This window comes from Oncorhynchus masou, unplaced genomic scaffold, assembly GCF_036934945.1.
Source record: "Oncorhynchus masou masou isolate Uvic2021 unplaced genomic scaffold, UVic_Omas_1.1 unplaced_scaffold_2295, whole genome shotgun sequence".
In the NCBI taxonomy this organism is placed as follows: domain Eukaryota; kingdom Metazoa; phylum Chordata; class Actinopteri; order Salmoniformes; family Salmonidae; genus Oncorhynchus; species Oncorhynchus masou.
The window spans coordinates 50,633-73,043 of record NW_027008762.1 but is presented as its reverse complement, the minus strand read 5'-3'; the positions used below and the strand labels follow the sequence as shown (position 1 = coordinate 73,043).

General features: G+C 47.6%; 1 protein-coding gene across 1 annotated transcript in view; it reads left to right on the top strand.

The window, feature by feature from the left end:
- Window positions 1–4,461: 4,461 nt before the first annotated feature.
- LOC135533257 (pituitary adenylate cyclase-activating polypeptide type I receptor-like) overlaps window positions 4,462–22,411 on the top strand; it is a gene marked incomplete at its 3' end in the record, with an annotated part of 68,577 nt that continues 50,627 nt past the window's right edge. Inside the window, exons 1-3 of the mRNA XM_064960661.1 lie at window positions 4,462–4,888; window positions 13,819–13,968; window positions 15,832–15,937. Coding sequence (XP_064816733.1) covers window positions 4,886–4,888; window positions 13,819–13,968; window positions 15,832–15,937 — 259 coding nt within the window. The remainder of the gene's footprint in view (window positions 4,889–13,818; window positions 13,969–15,831; window positions 15,938–22,411) is intronic.

The following is a 22,411-nucleotide window of genomic DNA, read 5'->3' as shown; positions in this document are numbered from 1 at the left end:
TAAGACAGACTGAGAGAGCACAGAGAGTTAGACAGGGGCAGAGAACGCAGGGATGAGTGTGTGTGTGTGTGTGTGTGTGTGTGTGTGTGTGTGTGTGTGTGTGTGTGTGTGTGTGTGTGTGTGTGTGTGTGTGTATATGTGTGTGTGTATATGTGTGTGTGTGTGTTCTGTACGGTTTAACCTAGCACTGTTGAGTGGTAAAGTGCTCTCCTGTCTGGACCATCTGGTCTGAGAGCTGGGCTGCTGCTGTCACCACCCTGTGTCTGGCTCTACTAGGACTAACACACACACACACACTCACTCTAGAGCATTGTGTTCAGCAGGTCTGGAGCCAGAGGTGAGACAGTCCAGACGGAGCAGGTCATAGTTACTATGGTGACGGAGTGAGATACAGATAAATGTTATTGACTGTTAGCATACTGCAGTTAGCATACTGCAGTGTATAGTATAATGTCTACTGTCTCTCTCTAACGTTACAATAAACTATTAGAAATAAAAGTTATATACAGTATACAACCAAAAAAGGGGTTAAATCACCTGCTTCATATATACCGGTTCTATATAGAACATTATTGCCTGCTTCATACATACCGGGTCTATATAGAACATTATTGCCTCATATATACCGGTTCTATATAGAACTCTGCTTCATATATACCGGTTCTATATAGAACATTATCGCCTGCTTCATATATACCGGTTCTATATAGAACATTATCGCCTCATATATACCGGTTCTATATAGAACTCTGCTTCATATATACCGGTTCTATATAGAACATTATCACCTGCTTCATATATACCGGTTCTATATAGAACATTATCGCCTCATATATACCGGTTCTATATAGAACTCTGCTTCATATATACCGGTTCTATATAGAACATTATCGCCTGCTTCATATATACTGGTTCTATATAGAACATTATCGCTTGCTTCATATATACCGGTTCTATATAGAACATTATCGCCTACTTCATATATACCGGTTCTATATAGAACATTATCGCCTGCTTCATATATACCGGTTCTATATAGAACATTATCGCCTGCTTCATATATACCGGTTCTATATAGAACATTATCGCCTGCTTCATATATACCGGTTCTATATAGAACATTATCGCCTGCTTCAAATATACTGGTTCTATATAGAACATTTAGCGGTGCCATTATTGAAGCAACCATTTGCTCTAAGAGTGTCATCAAGTATGTTCTCCTCTCCACTGCTGTAGCTACTGCATTATAGAGAGAATATCAGAGAGAAGGTGAAACTTCGCCCCAGTCTGAGGTCCTGAACGCTCTGGAGCAGGTTTACATCAAGGAGCTCTCTGTACTTTTCTCTCCGTTCATCTTTCCTTCGATCCTGACTAGTCTCCCTGTCCCTGCCGCTGAAAAACATCCCCACAGCATGATGCTGCCACCACCATGCTTCACCATAGGGATGGTGCCAGGTTTCCTCCAGACATGACGCTTGACATTCAGGCCAAAGAGTTCAATCTTGGTTTCATCAGACCAGAGAATTTTGGTTCTCAGTCAATCAGGGGTCTTTTCACAGTCCCCAAAAACAAATTCAAGAAAACATTCAGTATTATATAGAGACCTTTATTGCATGGAACTCCCTTCCATCTCATATTGCTCCAATAAACAGCAAACCTGGTTTCAAAAAACAGATGAAGCAACACCTCACGGCACAACGACTCTCCCCTATTTGACCCAGATAGTGTGTGTGTATGTATTGATATGTAGGCCACGTGTGCCTTTTTAAAAATGTATGTAGTTCTGTCCTTGTGCTGTTCTTGTCTAATGATGTTCTGTATTATGTCATTCTGTATTATGTTTCATGTTTTGTGTGGACCCCAGGAAGAGTAGCTGCTGCTTATGCAACAGGATCCTACTAAAATACCAACTACCAAATGGAAACACCCTGAGCTCAATGTCAAGTCTCATAGCAAAGGGTCTCTGAATACTTATGGAAATAAGGGATATCTGTTTTTTATTTTTAATACATTTTCAAAAATGTCTAAACCTGTTTTCGCCTGTTTTGTCATTATGGGGTAATGTGCATAGGTTACTGAGGACATTATTTTAAATAATCCATTTTAGAAAAAGGCTGTAACGTAAGAAAATGTGGAAAGGGTGAAAGGGTCTGAATACTTTCCAAAGCCACTGTAGTTTTTCTGATGTAGCTACTGTACTACAGTACCAGTCAAAAGTTTGGACAGCTAGTTATTTTCTACATTGTAGAATATTAGTGAAGACATCAAAACTATGAAATAACACATATGGAATAACATCTTCAAAAAAGTGTTAAACAAATCAAAATATATTTTAGATCCTTCAAATTAGCCACCCTTTGACTTGATTAAAGTTTTGTAAACTCTTGGCATTCTCTCAACCAGCTTCACCTGGAATGCTTTTCCAACAGTCTTGAAGGAGTTCCCACATATGTTGAGTACTTGTTGGCTGCTTTTCCTTCACTCTGCAGTCCACTCATCCCAAACAATATCAATTGGGTTGAGGTTGGGTGATTGTGGAGGCTAGGTCATGAGTCATCTGATGCAGCACTCCATCACTCTCCTTCTTGGTCAAATATCCTTTACACAGCCTGAAGGTGTGTTGGGTCATTGTCCTGTTAAAAATCAAATGATAGATTATCAGATACACCGTCTGTGGCAGGGCTTGGAAACTATGATGGACTACAAAGGGAAACCCAGACGCTGCCCAGTGACGAGATAAATTACTTTTATGCTCACTTCAAGGCAAGCAACACTGAATCATGCATGAGAGCACCAACTGTTCTGAATGACTGTGTGATCATGCTCTCTGTAGCCGATGTGAGCAAGACCTTAAAACGGGTCGACATTCACAAAGCTGCTGGGCCAGACGAATTACCAGGACGTACACTCAAAGCATGCGCGGACCAACTGGCAAGTGTCTTCACTGACATTTTCAACCTCTCCCTGACCGAGTCTGTAATACCTACATGTTTCAAACAGACCACCAAAGTCGCTGTGCCCAAGAAAGTGACAGTAACCTGCCTAAATGATTACCGCCCCGTAGAACTCACGTCGGTAGCCAGGATGTGCTTTCAGAGGCTGGTCATGGCTCACATCAACACCATCACGCCAGAAACCCTAGACCCACTCCAATTCGCATACCGCCCCAAGAGATCCACAGATGACGCAATCACTATTGCACTGCACAAAGCCCTTTCCCACCTGGACAAAAGGAACACTTATGTGAGAATACTGTTCATCGACTACAGCTCAGCGTTCAACACCATAGTGCCCACAAAGCTCATCATTAAGCTAAGGGTCCTGGGACTAAACACCTCCCTCTGCAACTGGATCCTGGACTTCCTGACGGGCCGCCCCCAGGTGGTGAGGGTAGGTAGCAACACATCTGCCACGCTGATCCTTAACACTAGGGCCTCTTAGGGGTGTGTGCTCAGTCCCCTCCTGTACTCCCTGTTCACCCACGACTGCATGGCCAGGCATGACTCCAACACCATCATTAAGTTTGCTGATGACACAAGAGTGGTAGGCCTAATCACCGACAACGATGAGAGCCTATAGGGAGGAGGTCAGAGACCTGGCAGTGTGGTGCCAGGACAACAACCTCTCCCTCAATATGAGCAAGACAAAGGAGCTGATCCTGGACTACAGGAAAAGGAGGACGGCCCCCATTAACATCGACGGGACTGAAGTAGAGTGGGTCAAGAGTTTCAATTTCCTTGGCACAGACGCATTAAGGAAAGAAATTCCACAAATTACCTTTTAACAAGGCAGACTTCACATTCCACGTGACTACCTCATGAAGCTGGTTGAGAGAATGTCAAGAGTGTGCAAAGATGTCATCAAAGCATAGGGTTGTTACTTTGAAGTATCTCAAATATAAAATATATTTAGATTTATTTAACACTTTTTTTGTTTCTACATGATTCCATATGTGTTATTTCATAGTTTTGATGTATTCACTATTATTCTAGAAAATTGTACAAATAAAGAAAAACCCTTGAATGAGTTTGACTGGTACTGTATATTTATTTTTCTGTGCAATTTGAAAAGTTGTATTTGTTTTGTTGCTAAACTAATAATACAGGAAACAGACTGGTGCAACCTGATTGGCTAAACGCTATATTAAACATTCAGGACTAGCATTTCTAGGCGTTAGCCACTTTAGCATGGTGATGGAAAATTGTGTTTCATGAAGAAAGTACAATTTTCCCCGTTTTTTCCCCCTCCGTGAAATATAGTTAATTAAGGAGGAAATCAAGTTCTTTGCAGCAGACTGAATGAAGAATGTTTTAGGTACGAATTCACTGGGGATACGAGTGTATTTCCGCTGCATACAATGCATTTGGACGGTAAGACTCCATATCTCCATCTACCGGCCGCTCTGCTCTGCGGCTGAATACAGTAATATGCGGATTCACATCAGCCCAACCGAATAGTCAGAGTTTTGTCTTCTAAGTCTCCACAACACCGCTGCCCTAAAATACCGTATTTACATTTATGCAGCAACAAATGGGGAACTGTAGGCTACCGTAAAGATCTGAGTAGGTTGATTCTACAGTATGGGAAACCCATGGACAGACTCGCTGTGGGAACTCAGAAGTTGTCTCTGTCTGTTTCCTGCCTGTCCCGCTGTCTCAGGTCTGTGAAGGTAAAGATGTCTCTGATGTCGAGCTGAAGGTACCGTCGCCCCTCGTGCGCAGGAGGGTGCACGTTGAGCGCGTGCTGCGGCTGCAGTGATCAAATACCTGTCATCTCTTACAGCTGCGCTGCGTGCTTGATATTACCGACTGAACGGAGGATTTACTGGGAACGGGAACTGAGAACATACCGGCCCAAACCCCTCCGACTGGACACCAATGGCTTCATGGTAAGGGAGAGGTTTTTTATAGTTTCATTCTGTGCTGGGATGTTTACTCTGCATGATCGCGGCTGAAAGGTGCTACATGATCAATCTGATTTCTGCATTGGCCATCCAGCATTTAGTGGTACGGCCTCTGCAGAAGTCAGGGCAGGCATACCTGTTCTTTGTCGAGCAGCACATCAGTGTTGTGAAGGAAGATGTCAAGGAAGTGAGTTTGCGTTTATACAGGACCTCCCGCCCTCACCTACGGTCAACTAATCATGTCAATGCGGAGCTATATGGAGCCCTCCTCTGCTTGCCTCTAGAGGCTCCGCTTTGCGTCAAACCATCCATTGGACGCCTCCGACCACATTTCGGATCAAGCATAAATTGTCTCTTACCCAGACAGGCTATCTATATAGTTTAGGTATGGCTGTGCGCGCGCAACGGGGGGTAGTGCGTTGGATAGTAGCCTATAGGATGCTTATATACTACATAGTTAACTGATTGGTTAAGCTGATTGTTTATTATAGCCTATTTACCTGATAATGTAGCCTCGGAATATGCTCTCTTCAGTTCTACAATCCCTCTCTCTCAATCTCTCTCACACTTCACACTTTACAATCCCTCTCTCTCAATCTCTCTCAACATTCAGTTCAATTTCAATCCCTCGCTCTCCCTCTTTATTTTCAGTTCAATTTCAAACCCTCTCTCGCTCTCTTTATTTTCAGTTCAATTTCAATCCCTCTCTCGCTCTCTTTATTTCAGTTCAATTTCAATATCTCTCTCGCTCTCTGTCAATTTTCAGTTCAATTTCAATCCCTCTCTCGCTCTCTGTCAATTTTCAGTTCAATTTCAGTCTCGCTCTCTTTATTTTCAGTTCAATTTCAATCCCTCTCTCGCTCTCTCTCAATTTTCAGTTCAATTTCAATCCCTCTCTCTCGCTCTCTCTCAATTTTCAGTTCAACTTCAACCTCTCTCACACTTCAACCTCTCTCAATTTAATTTAAGGGCTTTATTGGCATGGCATACATATGTTAACAAAGCAAGTGAATTCAATAATAAACAAAAGTGAAATATACAAAAAGTCACAGTAAATATTACACTCACAAAAGTTCAAAAATAATAGACATTTCAAATGTCATATTATGTGCAAATAGTTCAAGTACAAAAGGGGTGTTTGTTCTTCACTGGTTGCCCTTTTTCTGTGGCAACAGGTCACAGATCTTAATGCTGTGATGCCACACTGTGGTATTTCACCCAGTAGATATGGGAGTTTATCAAAATGTGATTTGTTTTCTAATTCTTTGAGGATCTGTGTAATCTGAGGGAAATATGTGTCTCTAATATGGGAGGAGGATGGGAAAGCAGCTCAATTTCCACCTCAATTTGTGGGCAGTGGGCACATAGCCTGTCCGGCCCCACACGGTAATTTTGGGAAGAGGGGCTGAACGGAACCAAAGTAAATGTCAAAGCCCCCCTCTCCTATCTAACCTGCCTACCCACTACTTACCTAACCTACCCTCTCCTACCTAACCTGCCTACCCACTACTTACCTAACTTAGCACCACCTGGTGCGCTAACCAAAATACAGGGGGTGGTTCGCCCAGGTCTTACCTAGTGTGTCTAGACAGTAAATACTACGGGTATATGTATGCCCGCAGGCCTCTTGTCTAAGCAAGGACATAAATATACCTCCGCAGGACCACTACAAAATACTGAAAAATAAAATAAAAACTCTGAGAAACAACTAACTCAGGACATTAAAGAAGCTCTCCCTGTCTGAGCAACAAACTAACACAGAACATAACAATCATCTCTCTCTCTCTCTCTAACTCTCTCTCACTAATAAACTGGTATATACAGTAAGAAGCAGGCCTAGCGACTATAGTATGCATTGGTTGAATGAAGCTCAATGCTAAATTCAAATCTTCTTACCATCATATCTAAGCGAATGTGGCACCAAGGTCGATTAAAATTCACAAATCAACTGGATTGGTTATACACAACATCCTCCCTGCCTCCTCATGAGCCGTCCGGCCCGCACCAGGAACCACTATTCCAGATTTTCGACAGGGTCATTACAGTCATCAGACAAAGTTTTGCCCAAACCTAGCTCAAATTCTGGAATTCAGATTCAAATGAGGCTACAGCATGCACTATACTGAATTAGTTTGTAGGTGCCACAATTTGTATTAAATTCACAATTATCGCTCTCACGAGCACATTTCTGCCAAATAGCATTTCTGCTAAATAGCATTTCTGCCAAATAGCATTTCTGCCAATGCTAACATTTACATTTACATTTAAGTCATTTAGCAGACGCTCTTATCCAGAGCGACTTACAAATTGGTCTTTTCAGTCGCATCTCAGAGTTCTAAAAACGGGTCCAGCGACTCGTTTGCTGCGCAGCAGTAGCAGCTATCTAGAAGAAGGCTAGCAGCTACCTAGAAGAAGGCTAGCAGCTATCTAGAAGAAGGCTAGCAGCTACCTAGAAGAAGGCTAGCAGCTACCTAGAAGAAGGCTAGCAGCTACCTAGAAGAAGGCTAGCAGCTACCTAGAAGAAGGCTAGCAGCTACCTAGAAGAAGGCTAGCAGCTACCTAGAAGAAGGCTAGCAGCTACCTAGAAGAAGGCTAGCAGCTACCTAGAAGAAGGCTAGCAGCTATCTAGAAGAAGGCTAGCAGCTATCTAGAAGAAGGCTAGCAGCTACCTAGAAGAAGGCTAGCAGCTACCTAGAAGAAGGCTAGCAGCTACCTAGAAGAAGGCTAGCAGCTACCTAGAAGAAGGCTAGCAGCTACCTAGAAGAAGGCTAGCAGCTACCTGGAAGAAGGCTAGCAGCTACCTGGAAGAAGGCTAGCAGCTACCTGGAAGAAGGCTAGCAGCTACCTGGAAGAAGGCTAGCAGCTACCTGGAAGAAGGCTAGCAGCTACCTGGAAGAAGGCTAGCAGCTACCTGGAAGAAGGCTAGCAGCTACCTGGAAGAAGGCTAGCAGCTATCTGGAAGAAGGCTAGCAGCTATCTGGAAGAAGGCTAGCAGCTATCTGGAAGAAGGCTAGCAGCTAGTAGCTACAAATCAACGCTGGATAGCTAACTCAACAACTAGCGAGAAAAGGTAGTGAGCTATACTTTGCCAAAGATGGTTTTTCATACAAGTCTGATAATCAGAGCACAAACAAATAAGCACAAATAATCTAGTGAGAGTCCTTGGCTGCTGTTTGCCAGTAGCTACAAGCCAATGAGACTAACAGCTGTATCAAATCGTGCACCACAACTCAATGTTCACAATATAACCCATATTCTTCCACAAAGCATGAGTATGTTCAGTTCATAGTCGAGACCAAACTTTGGGAAAACTGCCTACCGGGCTAATTTATAATGCCTAGTGGTTAGAGGTACAAGGTACAAATATGTTGTTCTGCCCCTGAACAGGCAGTTAACCCACTGTTCCTAGGCCGTCATTGAAAATAAGAATTTATTCTTAACTGACTTGCCTGGTTAAATAAAGGTTATAAAATATATTTCAAAAAAACATTTTAAAAATGAACCTGGAAATTATAAACAAAAAATGATGTTTTAAGTGAGTCTTGGTCTGAAGCTGTAAAATAAAGGACATTCAAATGAGCACCACAATGCCTATTCCACCCATGCTCTACCAAGGTTTTACAGCACCACAATGCCTATTCCACCCATGCTCTACCAAGGTTTTACAGCACCACAATGCCTATTCCACCCATGCTCTACCAAGGTTTTACAGCACCACAATGCCTATTCCACCCATGCTCTACCAAGGTTTTACAGCACCACAATGCCTATTCCACCCATGCTCTACCAAGGTTTTACAGCACCACAATGCCTATTCCACCCATGCTCTACCAAGGTTTTACAGCACCACAATGCCTATTCCACCCATGCTCTACCAAGGTTTTACAGCACCACAATGCCTATTCCGCCCATGCTCTACCAAGGTTTTACAGCACCACAATGCCTATTCCGCCCATGCTCTACCAAGGTTTTACAGCACCACAATGCCTATTCCGCCCATGCTCTACCAAGGTTTTACAGCACCACAATGCCTATTCCGCCCATGCTCTACCAAGGTTTTACAGCACCACAATGCCTATTCCGCCCATGCTCTACCAAGGTTTTACAGCACCACAATGCCTATTCCGCCCATGCTCTACCAAGGTTTTACAGCACCACAATGCCTATTCCGCCCATGCTCTACCAAGGTTTTACAGCACCACAATGCCTATTCCACCCATGCTCTACCAAGGTTTTACAGCACCACAATGCCTATTCCACCCATGCTCTACCAAGGTTTTACAGCACCACAATGCCTATTCCACCCATGCTCTACCAAGGTTTTACAGCACCACAATGCCTATTCCACCCATGCTCTACCAAGGTTTTACAGCACCACAATGCCTATTCCACCCATGCTCTACCAAGGTTTTACAGCACCACAATGCCTATTCCGCCCATGCTCTACCAAGGTTTTACAGCACCACAATGCCTATTCCGCCCATGCTCTACCAAGGTTTTACAGCACCACAATGCCTATTCCACCCATGCTCTACCAAGGTTATCCTACGACAGTAGCTATGTTGTTCTATTGTACTTCAAACTATATGTAGACAGGTTGCTTAGGATTCAAACCTTCTCAAACAGCCTGTTTGTCACGCCCTGGCCATAGTTTACTTTGTATATTTCTATGTTTCTGAGTGGGCATTCTATGTTGGATGTCTTGTTTGTCTATTTCTGTGTTTGGCCTGATATGGTTCTCAATCAGGGGCAGGTGTTAGTCATTGTCTCTGATTGGGAACCATATTTAGGTAGGCTGGGTTTCACTGTGTGTTTGTGGGTGATTGTTCCTGTCTCTGTGTTTTGCTCCAGATAGGGCTGTTTTCGGTTTTCGTACGTTTGTTATTTTGTTCGTTTGTCGTGTATAGTTTCCGTATTAAATAAAATGAATCAAAACTACGCTGCATTTTGGTCCGCTCCTCCTTCCCACAACGAAAGCCGTGACAGAATCACCCACCACAACAGGACCAAGCGGCGTGGTAACAGGCAACAGCAGCAGCAGGAGCAACAAAAGAAGGAATGGACATGGGAGGACGAATTAGACAGAGAAGGACCCTGAGCTCAGCCTGGAGAATATCGCCGCCCCAAGGAAGAACTGGAGGTGATGAAAGCGGAGAGGCGCCGGTATGAGGAGGCAGCACGGCGAAGTGGATGGAAGCCCGAGAGTCAGCCCCAAAAATGTATTGGGGGGGGGGGGGGGCTCAGGGAGCACCAACAGGGAGTGTGGCAAAGTCAGGAGTCAGACCTGAGCCCACTCTCCCTGTTTATCGTGAGGAGTCAAGGTGGTGACCAGAACCAGAGCCGGTGTTGGAGGTGAGCGAAGCAGAGACTGTGAAGGAGTTAATGGGGAAATTGGAGGAGAGAGTAATGAGGGAGTTGCTGTGTTGGTGCTTTAAATATGGAATTCGCCCGACGGAGCGTGTCGGGGATTTGATGGCACCTGGGTCAGCGCTTCATACTCGTCCTGAGGTGCGTGTTCGTCGGCTGGTGAAGTTGGTGCCAGCCTCACGCACCAGGCCTCCTGTGCACCTCCCTAGCCTTGCATGTCCTGTGACAGCACTGCTCTCAAGATCTCCAGTACGCCTTCACGGTCTAGCCCATCCTGTGCCACCTTCACACACCAACCCTCCGATGTCAGCTCCCCACACCAGGCTTCCTGTGCGTGTCCTCGGCCCAGTACCACCAGTGCCAGCACCACACATCAGACCTACTGTGTGCCTCGCCTCTCCAGCGCTGCCGGAGCCTTCCTCCTCTCCTGCGCTGCCGGAGTCTCCCGCCTGTTCAGCGCAGCCAGAGCCTTCCTCCTCTCCTGCGCTGCTGGAGTCTCCCGCCTGTTTAGCGCTGCCAGAGCCTTCCGCCTCTACATCGTTGCCGGAGTCTCCTGCCTGTTTAGCGCAGCAAGAGCTGCCAGTCTGCATGGAGCAGCCAGAGCTGCCAGTCTGCATGGAGCAACCAGAGCTGCCAGTCTTCATGGAACAGCCAGGGCTGCCAGTCTGCAAGGAGCTGCCAGTCTGCAAGGAGCTGCCAGTCTGCAAGGAGCTGCCAGTCTGCATGGAGCAGCCAGAGCTGTCAGTCTGCATGGAGCTGCCAGAGCTGCCAGTCTTCATGGAACTTCCAGAGCTGCCAGTCTGCAAGGAGCTGGCAGTCTGCAAGAAGCTGCCAGTCTGCAAGGAGCTGCCAGTCTGCAAGAAGCCGCCAGAGCTGTCAGTCTTCCAGATCCGCCAGTCAGCCAGACTCTTCCAGATCTGCCAGTCAACCAGACTCTTCCAGATCTGCCAGTCAGCCACACTCTTCCAGATCCGCCAGTCAGCCAGGATCTGCCGGAACCGTCAGTCTACCAGACTCTTCCAGATCTGCCAGTCAGCCAGACTCTTCCAGATCTGCCAGTCAGCCAGACTCTTCCAGATCTGCCAGTCAGTCAGACTCTTCCAGATCTGCCAGTCAGCCACACTCTTCCAGATCCGCCAGTCAGCCAGGATCTGCCGGAACCGTCAGTCTACCAGACTCTTCCAGATCTGCCAGTCAGCCAGACTCTTCCAGATCTGCCAGTCAGCCAGACTCTTTCAGATCTGCCAGTCAGCCAGACTCTTCCAGATCTGCCAGTCAGCCAGACTCTTCCAGATCTGCCAGTCAGCCAGACTCTTCCAGATCTGCCAGTCAGCCAGACTCTTCCAGATCTGCCAGTCAGCCAGACTCTTCCAGATCTGCCAGTCAGTCAGACTCTTCCAGATCTGCCAGTCAGCCACACTCTTCCAGATCCGCCAGTCAGCCAGGATCTGCCGGAACCGTCAGTCTACCAGACTCTTCCAGATCCGCCAGTCAGCCAGATTCTTCCAGATCCGCCAGTCAGTCAGACTCTTCCAGATCCGCCAGTCCCGAGCTGTCCCTCTGTCCCGAGCTGCCCCTCTGTCCCGTGTAGGGTTGCCATGGCTGGGAGGTCACGGAAGCGGACAAGGTGGGGAAAGACTGCGGTGAAGTGGGGGCCACGTCCAGCACCAGAGCCGCCATCGCGGACAGATGCCCACCCAGTCCCTCCCCGATAGGTTCAGGTTTTGCGGCCAGAGTCCGCACCTTGGGGGGGTACTGTCACGCCCTGGCCATAGCAACATACAAAGTAAACTATGTTTTGATTGGTCAGGGTGTGATCTGAGTGGGCATTCTATGTTGGATGTCTTGTTTGTCTATTTCTGTGTTTTGCCTGATATGATTCTCAATCAGGGGCAGGTGTTAGTCATTGTCTCTGATTGGGAACCATATTTAGGTAGCCTGGGTTTCACTGTGTGTTTGTGGGTGATTGTTCCTGTCTCTGCGTTTTGCTCCAGATAGGGCTGTTTTCGTACATTTGTTATTTTGTTCGTTTGTCGTGTATAGTTTCCGTATTAAATAAAATGAATCACAACTACGCTGCATTTTGGTCCGCTCCTCCTTCCCACAACGAAAGCCGTGACACTGTTTCAAGTTTTAATGTAGAGTGAAGTGCCTTTCTTTTTCTAAACCCAACAATGCAGTAATCAATAACAATGTAATTCAACAAATAACATAAGGTAGAACAAAAACACAACAATAAGAAAAACGAGAAAGTAAGAAGCCATATACAGGGTCAGTTCCATATGTGACTGGCCACTTTTTTTTTCTTTTTTTTTTACATTGAATGAAAGTAGAGACTCAAACCTAGAAATGTGTTTGATATATCTACAGTTGAGGAACAATGGGAGAGCAATGCTGCTTTGAAAGTTCATTAACTTGTAACCCCACTTTTGAGAAAATGGCCTTTGAATGTTTTGGTACCTACTGGAGAGCTCTTTGTCTTCACCCATTCAGCATCGTTCACACCCTCTTAAGCCTTAGCAACGCCCATCTCTAAGGATTCACATGTGAGGCCATGTGCTAAACAGAGTGAGTAGTGTAGTAAACAACCAAAGACTTCAAGACAAAGTGGTAAAAGTAGTAGCCTACAATAAGCAAAAACTCCAGGTTAAAATACACTTCATCCTTATTTGGTGCAGGTCATGTTGTTCTTCACATTACCATCTCTGGTAAACGCACACTATATCAAATAAAATCTATGTATATTTGTCATATGCACAGGATACAGACGACTAAACCATAGAGGACTGTAGAAGACTAAACCATAGAGGACTGTAGAAGACTAAACAGTAGAGAACTGTAGAAGACTAAACCATAGAGGACTGTAGAAGACTAAACCATAGAGGACTGTAGAAGACTAAACAGTAGAGGACTGTAGAAGACTAAACAGTAGAGAACTGTAGAAGACTAAACAGTAGAGGACTGTAGAAGACTAAACAGTAGAGGACTGTAGAAGACTAAACAGTAGAGGACTGTAGAAGACTAAACAGTAGAGGACTGTAGAAGACTAAACAGTAGAGGACTGTAGAAGACTAAACAGTAGAGGACTGTAGAAGACTAAACAGTAGAGGACTGTAGAAGACTAAACCGTAGAGGACTGTAGAAGACTAAACCGTAGAGGACTGTAGAAGACTAAACAGTAGAGGACTGTAGAAGACTAAACAGTAGAGAACTGTAGAAGACTAAACAGTAGAGGACTGTAGAAGACTAAACAGTAGAGGACTGTAAGAAGACTAAACAGTAGAGGACTGTAGAAGACTAAACAGTAGAGTAGAGGACTGTAGAAGACTACACAGTAGAGTAGAGGACTGTAGAAGACTAAACAGTAGAGTAGAGGACTGTAGAAGACTACACAGTAGAGTAGAGGACTGTAGAAGACTAAACCGTAGAGGACTGTAGAAGACTAAACAGTAGAGGACTGTAGAAGACTAAACAGTAGAGTATGCCCTATGTTTGTGTTGTAATGTCTTCATATTAGGTCTAATGTCAGGTCCTTGTCTCTGTTTCAGACCCTCTGTGTTCCTATGACTGCTGGAGTGCTGACAGGAGCTTTTTCTGTGGATTACTTGGAACACACACACACACACACACCCTTGCTGTACACCTCTCTGGTCAAGATGAGAGGCCTCCTGCTGATTACCATTCTCCTCCTGCCGGTGGTGAGTAAACCAGGACACACACACAGTGGAGAAGGACTGGATAGGACACAGTGGAGAAGGACTGGATAGGACACACAGTGGAGAAGGACTGGATAGGACACACAGTGGAGAAGGACTGGATAGGACACACAGTGGAGAAGGACTAGATAGGACACACAGTGGAGAAGGACTAGATAGGACACACAGTGGAGAAGGACTGGATAGGACACACAGTGGAGAAGGACTAGATAGGACACACAGTGGAGAAGGACTGGATAGGACACACAGTGGAGAAGGACTGGATAGGACACACAGTGGAGAAGGACTGGATAGGACACACAGTGGAGAAGGACTGGATAGGACACACAGTGGAGAAGGACTGGATAGGACACACAGTGGAGAAGGACTAGATAGGACACACAGTGGAGAAGGACTGGATAGGACACACACACAGTGGAGAAGGACTAGATAGGTCACAGTGGAGAAGGACTGGATAGGACACACAGTGGAGAAGGACTGGATAGGACACACAGTGGAGAAGGACTAGATAGGACACACAGTGGAGAAGGACTGGATAGGACACACAGTGGAGAAGGACTGGATAGGACACACAGTGGAGAAGGACTGGATAGGACACAGTGGAGAAGGACTGGATAGGACACACAGTGGAGAAGGACTGGATAGGACACACAGTGGAGAAGGACTGGATAGGACACACAGTGGAGAAGGACTGGATAGGACACACACACAGTGGAGAAGGACTAGATAGGTCACAGTGGAGAAGGACTGGATAGGACACACAGTGGAGAAGGACTGGATAGGACACACAGTGGAGAAGGACTAGATAGGACACACAGTGGAGAAGGACTAGATAGGACACACAGTGGAGAAGGACTGGATAGGACACACACACAGTGGAGAAGGACTAGATAGGTCACAGTGGAGAAGGACTGGATAGGACACACAGTGGAGAAGGACTGGATAGGACACACAGTGGAGAAGGACTGGATAGGACACACAGTGGAGAAGGACTAGATAGGACACACAGTGGAGAAGGACTAGATAGGACACACAGTGGAGAAGGACTGGATAGGACACACAGTGGAGAAGGACTAGATAGGTCACAGTGGAGAAGGACTGGATAGGACACACAGTGGAGAAGGACTGGATAGGACACGCAGTGGAGAAGGACTGGATAGGACACGCAGTGGAGAAGGACTGGATAGGACACGCAGTGGAGAAGGACTGGATAGGACACGCAGTGGAGAAGGACTGGATAGGACACGCAGTGGAGAAGGACTGGATAGGACACGCAGTGGAGAAGGACTGGATAGGACACGCAGTGGAGAAGGACTGGATAGGACACGCAGTGGAGAAGGACTGGATAGGACACGCAGTGGAGAAGGACTGGATAGGACACGCAGTGGAGAAGGACTGGATAGGACACGCAGTGGAGAAGGACTGGATAGGACACGCAGTGGAGAAGGACTGGATAGGACACGCAGTGGAGAAGGACTGGATAGGACACGCAGTGGAGAAGCTGACTGGTTGCTGGCTGACTGGAAGGCTGACTGACAGGTTGGATGGCTGGTTGGCTGGCTGACTGGAAGGCTGACTGCCTGGTTTGCTGACTAATTGGTTGACTGGCCGGCTGGTTGGCTGGCTGGCTGGTTACCTGCTTCTTGGCAAATAGCAAACTGTTTATTATAAATAGACAGATGACGTTAACAGCTACACAATTCAAGTCAATTTGAATTTACTCCGTGTGTGTGTGTGTGTGTGTGTGTGTGTGTGTGTGTGTGTGTGTGTGTGTGTGTGTGTGTGTGTGTGTGTGTGTGTGTGTGTGTGTGTGTGTGTGTGTGTGTGTGTGTGTGTGAGTTCCAGGTGTGCTCCATGTATTCCGAGAACTCCGACTGTGTGGTCAAAAGACAGCAGGAGAGATGTATGGAGAGGATCGCCCTGCACAACCTAACACACTACCTGGATAATGGTAGGACTGTGTGTTTGTGTGTGTGTTTGTGCTTGCATGTGTATAATCACTCTCCTCTGAGTGTCTCATCCTCCTCCACACTCTCCAGGTGGCATTGTCTCTCTTTCACATGTTTCCTTATCAAGGAACTCTGGGAGGACAAATCTGGAAACAATCATGGGAGAGGAAAGGATGGTGGAGAAGAGAGGATGGGAGAGGAGGAGAGGATGATGGGAGAGAGAGGATTGGATGGGAGAGAGGATTGGAGAGGAGAGAGGATTGGAAAGGATGGGAGAGAGAGGATTGGAGAGGAGAGAGGATTGGAAAGGATGGGAGAGGAGAGGATGGGAGAGAGGATTGGAGAGGAGAGAGGATTGGAGAGGAGAGAGGATTGGAGAGGAGAGAGGATTGGAAAGGATGGGAGAGAGAGGATTGGAGAGGAGAGAGGATTGGAGAGAGAGGATTGGAGAGGAGAGAGGATTGGAAAGGATGGGAGAGGAGAGGATGGGAGAGAGAGGATTGGAGAGGAGATAGGATTGGAGAGGATGGGAGAGGAGAGGATGGGAGACAAGAGGATGGTGGAGGAGAGAGGATTGGAGAGGTTGAGAGAGGAGAGGATGGTGGAGAAGAGGATGGGAGAGGACAGGATGGGAGGGGAGAGAATGGTAGAGGAGAGAGAGGAGAGGATGGGAGGGGAGAGGAGAGGATGGGAGAGGACAAGGTGGGAGAGGAGAGGATGGTGGAGAAGAGGATGGTGGAGAAGAGGAGAGGATGGTGGAGAAGAGCAGAGGATTGGAAAGGAAAAGATGGGAGGGGAGAGGATGGTGGAGGAGAGGAGAGAGAGGATTGGAGAGGAGGCTGGGAGAGGAAAGGATGGGAGAGGAGAGGCGAGGATGGTGGAGAAACGAATGGGAGAGGAGGGGCGAGGATGGTGGAGAAACGAATGGGAGAGGAGAGGGTGGGAAAGGAGAGGATGGTGAGGAGAGGATGGGAAAGGAGAGGATGGTGGAGGAGAGGATGGTGGAGGAGATGATGGGAAAGGAGAGGATGGGAAAGGAGAGGATGGTGGAGGAGAGGATGGGAAAGGAGATGATGGGAAAGGAGATGATGGGAAAGGAGAGGATGGGAAAGGAGAGGATGGTGGAGGAGAGGATGGTGGAGGAGAGGATGGGAAAGGAGATGATGGTGGAGGAGAGGATGGGAAAGGAGATGATGGTGGAGGAGAGGATGGTGGAGAAGAGGAGAGGATTGGAGAGGAGAGGATGGTGGAGAAGAGGAGAGGATTGGAAAGGAAAAGATGGGAGGGGAGAGGATGGTGGAGGAGAGGAGAGAGAGGATTGGAGAGGAGGCTGGGAGAGGAAAGGATGGGAGTGGAGAGGCGAGGATGGTGGAGAAACGAATGGGAGAGGAGGGGCGAAGATGGCGGAGAAACGAATGGGAGAGGAGAGGGTGGGAAAGGAGAGGATGGTGGAGGAGAGGATGGTGGAGGAGAGGATGGTGGAGGAGAGGATGGGAAAGGAGAGGATGGTGGAGGAGAGGATGGGAAAGGAGAGGATGGTGGAGGAGAGGATGGTGGAGAAGAGGAGAGGATTGGAAAGGAAAAGATGGGAGGGGAGAGGATGGTGGAGGAGAGGAGAGAGAGGATTGGAGAGGAGGCTGGGAGAGGAAAGGATGGGAGTGGAGAGCATGGTGGAGAAAAGGATGGGAGAGGAGAGGCGAGGATGGTGGAGAAACGAATGGGAGAGGAGGGGCGAAGATGGCGGAGAAACGAATGGGAGAGGAGAGGGTGGGAAAGGAGAGGATGGTGGAGGAGAGGATGGTGGAGGAGATGATGGGAAAGGAGAGGATGGTGGCGGAGAGGATGGGAAAGGAGAGGATGGTGGAGGAGAGGATGGGAAAGGAGATGATGGGAAAGGAGAGGATGGTGGAGGAGAGGATGGGAAAGGAGAGGATGGTGGAGGAGAGGATGGGAAAGGAGATGATGGGAAAGGAGAGGATGGTGGAGGAGAGGATGGGAAAGGAGAGGATGGTGGAGGAGAGGATGGGAAAGGAGAGGATGGTGGAGGAGAGGATGGTGGAGGAGAGGATGGGAAAGGAGAGGATGGGAAAGGAGATGATGGGAAAGGAGAGGATGGTGGAGGAGAGGATGGTGGAGAAGAGGAGAGGATTGGAGAGGAGAGGATGGGAAAGGAGATGATGGGAAAGGAGAGGATGGTGGAGGAGAGGATGGGAAAGGAGAGGATGGTGGAGGAGAGGATGGGAAAGGAGATGATGGTGGAGGAGAGGATGGGAGAGGAGAGGATGGTGGAGGAGAGGAGAGAAAAGGAGAGGATGGTGGAGGAGAGGATGAAATAGGAGAGGATGGGAGATGAGAGTATGGTGGAGGAGAGGAGAGGATTGGAGAGCATGGTGGTGAAGAGGATGGGAGAGGAGAGCATAGTGGAGAGGAGAGGAGGGGAGAGGAGAGGATGGGATAGCAGAGGAAAGGGTGGGAGAAAAGAAGAGAGGACTGAGAGGAAAGGATGGTAGAGGAGGGGATGGGAGATGAGAGGAGAGGAAAGAATGGGAGACGAGAGGATGGTGGAGAGGAGAGGAAAGGATGAGAGGGGAGGGTGGTGGAGAACAGAGGATGGGACAGGAGAGCATGGTGGAGAACAGAGGATGGGACAGGAGAGCATGGGAGAGGAGAGGGGAGCAGAGGATGGGAGAGGAGAGCAGAGGATGGGAGAGGAAAGTATGGGAGAGGAGAGAAAAGGATGAGATGAGAAAAGAGGACAGAGAGGAAAGAATGGGAGATGAGAGGAGAGGGTGGGAGAGGAGAGGGTGGGAGAGGAGAGGGTGGGAGAGAAGAGACGAGGATATGAAAGGAGAGGATAGGCGAGAAGAGACGAGGACATGATAGGAGAGAAGAGACGAGGATATGATAGGAGAGAAGAGACGAGGATATGATAGGAGAGAAGAGACGAGGATATGATAGGAGAGAAGAGACGAGGATATGATAGGAGAGAAGAGACGAGGATATGATAGGAGAGAAGAGACGAGGATATGATAGGAGAGAAGAGACGAGGATATGATCGGAGAGAAGAGACGAGGATATGATCGGAGAGAAGAGACGAGGATATGATCGGAGAGAAGAGACGAGGATATGATAGGAGAGAAGAGACGAGGATATGATAGGAGAGAAGAGACGAGGATATGATCGGAGAGAAGAGACGAGGATATGATAGGAGAGAAGAGACGAGGATATGATCGGAGAGAAGAGACGAGGATATGATAGGAGAGAAGAGACGAGGATATGATAGGAGAGAAGAGACGAGGATATGATAGGAGAGAAGAGACGAGGATATGATCGGAGAGAAGAGACGAGGATATGATCGGAGAGAAGAGACGAGGATATGATCGGAGAGAAGAGACGAGGATATGATCGGAGAGAAGAGACGAGGATATGATAGGAGTGAAGAGACGAGGATATGATCGGAGAGAAGAGACGAGGATATGATAGGAGAGAAGAGACGAGGATATGACAGGAGAGAAGAGACGAGGATATGACAGGAGAGAAGAGACGAGGATATGACCGGAGAGAAGAGACGAGGATATGACAGGAGAGAAGAGACGAGGATATGACAGGAGAGAAGAGACGAGGATATGACAGGAGAGAAGAGACGAGGATATGACCGGAGAGAAGAGACGAGGATATGACAGGAGAGAAGAGACGAGGATATGACCGGAGAGAAGAGACGAGGATATGACAGGAGAGAAGAGACGAGGATATGACAGGAGAGAAGAGACGAGGATATGACAGGAGAGAAGAGACGAGGATATGACAGGAGAGAAGAGACGAGGATATGACCGGAGAGAAGAGACGAGGATATGACCGGAGAGAAGAGACGAGGATATGACCGGAGAGAAGAGACGAGGATATGACAGGAGAGAAGAGACGAGGATATGACCGGAGAGAAGAGACGAGGATATGACAGGAGAGAAGAGACGAGGATATGACCGGAGAGAAGAGACGAGGATATGACAGGAGAGAAGAGACGAGGATATGACAGGAGAGAAGAGACGAGGATATGACAGGAGAGAAGAGACGAGGATATGACAGGAGAGAAGAGACGAGGATATGACCGGAGAGAAGAGACGAGGATATGACCGGAGAGAAGAGACGAGGATATGACCGGAGAGAAGAGACGAGGATATGACAGGAGAGAAGAGACGAGGATATGACCGGAGAGAAGAGACGAGGATATGACCGGAGAGAAGAGACGAGGATATGACCGGAGAGAAGAGACGAGGATATGACAGGAGAGAAGAGACGAGGATATGACAGGAGAGAAGAGACGAGGATATGACCGGAGAGAAGAGACGAGGATATGACCGGAGAGAAGAGACGAGGATATGACCGGAGAGAAGAGACGAGGATATGACCGGAGAGAAGAGACGAGGATATGACCGGAGAGAAGAGACGAGGATATGACCGGAGAGAAGAGACGAGGATATGACAGGAGAGAAGAGACGAGGATATGACCGGAGAGAAGAGACGAGGATATGACAGGAGAGAAGAGACGAGGATATGACAGGAGAGAAGAGACGAGGATATGACCGGAGAGAAGAGACGAGGATATGACCGGAGAGAAGAGACGAGGATATGACCGGAGAGAAGAGACGAGGATATGACCGGAGAGAAGAGACGAGGATATGACCGGAGAGAAGAGACGAGGATATGACCGGAGAGAAGAGACGAGGATATGACAGGAGAGAAGAGACGAGGATATGACCGGAGAGAAGAGACGAGGATATGACAGGAGAGAAGAGACGAGGATATGACCGGAGAGAAGAGACGAGGATATGACCGGAGAGAAGAGACGAGGATATGACCGGAGAGAAGAGACGAGGATATGATCGGAGAGAAGAGACGAGTATATGATCGGAGAGAAGAGACGAGGATATGATCGGAGAGAAGAGACGAGGATATGATCGGAGAGAAGAGACGAGGATATGATCGGAGAGAATAGGAGAGGATTGGAGAGAAGTCTGACTCAGTCTGAAAGCAACCAATTTAAACAGGTTGAAGTTCAGATAATTTATCATGGTGTGTTTTAAAGGTCATTCTAAGAGCAGAGAAGCAGCAGTTGGGGTTGTCTCTGTGGTTCTGTATATCCAATTAAATGGTTTCTGTCTGTAGCTCAGTGTGGATGTTTATAGGAAGCCTGGGCTAAGATGATCACTTTATCCTGTTCTTATTGCCAAATCATAAAGAACCACAATGAATATCACTAACAGATACAGACTCTTGGATCTGATTTAGGTGTTTAAAACAAATTACAAATCCCAAGATGCATGTCGCTTCGGACAACAACAACAAAAAAGTGTCTGTTTTCACTGTTTCATACCCACAACTTTAACATCTGCATCTCTCCTCCTGTCTAGGGTCACTCTCCTGTCTAGGGCCACTCTCCTGTCTAGGGCCACTCTCCTGTCTAGGGCCACTCTCCTGTCTAGGGCCACTCTCCTGTCTAGGGTCACTCTCCTGTCTAGGGTCACTCTCCTGTCTAGGGTCACTCTCCTGTCTAGGGTCACTCTCCTGTCTATGGTCACTCTCCTGTCTAGGGTCACTCTCCTGTCTAGGGTCACTCTCCTGTCTAGGGCCACTCTCCTGTCTAGGGTCACTCTCCTGTCTAGGGTCACTCTCCTGTCTAGGGTCACTCTCCTGTCTATGGTCACTCTCCTGTCTATGGTCACTCTCCTGTCTAGGGTCACTCTCCTGTCTATGGTCACTCTCCTGTCTAGGGTCACTCTCCTGTCTAGGGTCACTCTCCTGTCTAGGGTCACTCTCCTGTCTAGGGTCACTCTCCTGTCTAGGGTCACTCTCCTGTCTAGGGTCACTCTCCTGCCTATGGCAGTGCTATTGACTTCCTGTCTAGGGTCACTCTCCTGTCTAGGGTCACTCTCCTGTCTAGGGCCACTCTCCTGTCTAGGGTCACTCTCCTGTCTAGGGTCACTCTCCTGTCTAGGGTCACTCTCCTGTCTAGGGTCACTCTCCTGCCTATGGCAGTGCTACTGACTTCCTGTCTAGGGTCACTCTCCTGCCTATGGCAGTGCTATTGACTTCCTGTCTAGGGTCACTCTCCTGTCTAGGGCCACTCTCCTGTCTAGGGCCACTCTCCTGTCTAGGGTCACTCTCCTGTCTAGGGTCACTCTCCTGTCTAGGGTCACTCTCCTGTCTAGGGTCACTCTCCTGTCTAGGGTCACTCTCCTGTCTAGGGATACTGTGAAATTGGCAATGAGGCCCTTTATCTACTGACCCAGAGTCAGATGAGGCCCTTTATCTACTGACCCAGAGTCAGATGAGGTCCTTTATCTACTGACCCAGAGTCAGATGAGGTCCTTTATCTACTGACCCAGAGTCAGATGAAACCCTTTACCTACTGACCCAGAGTCAGATGGTCTCCTTTATCTACTGACCCGGAGTCAGATGAAACCCTTTATCTACTGACC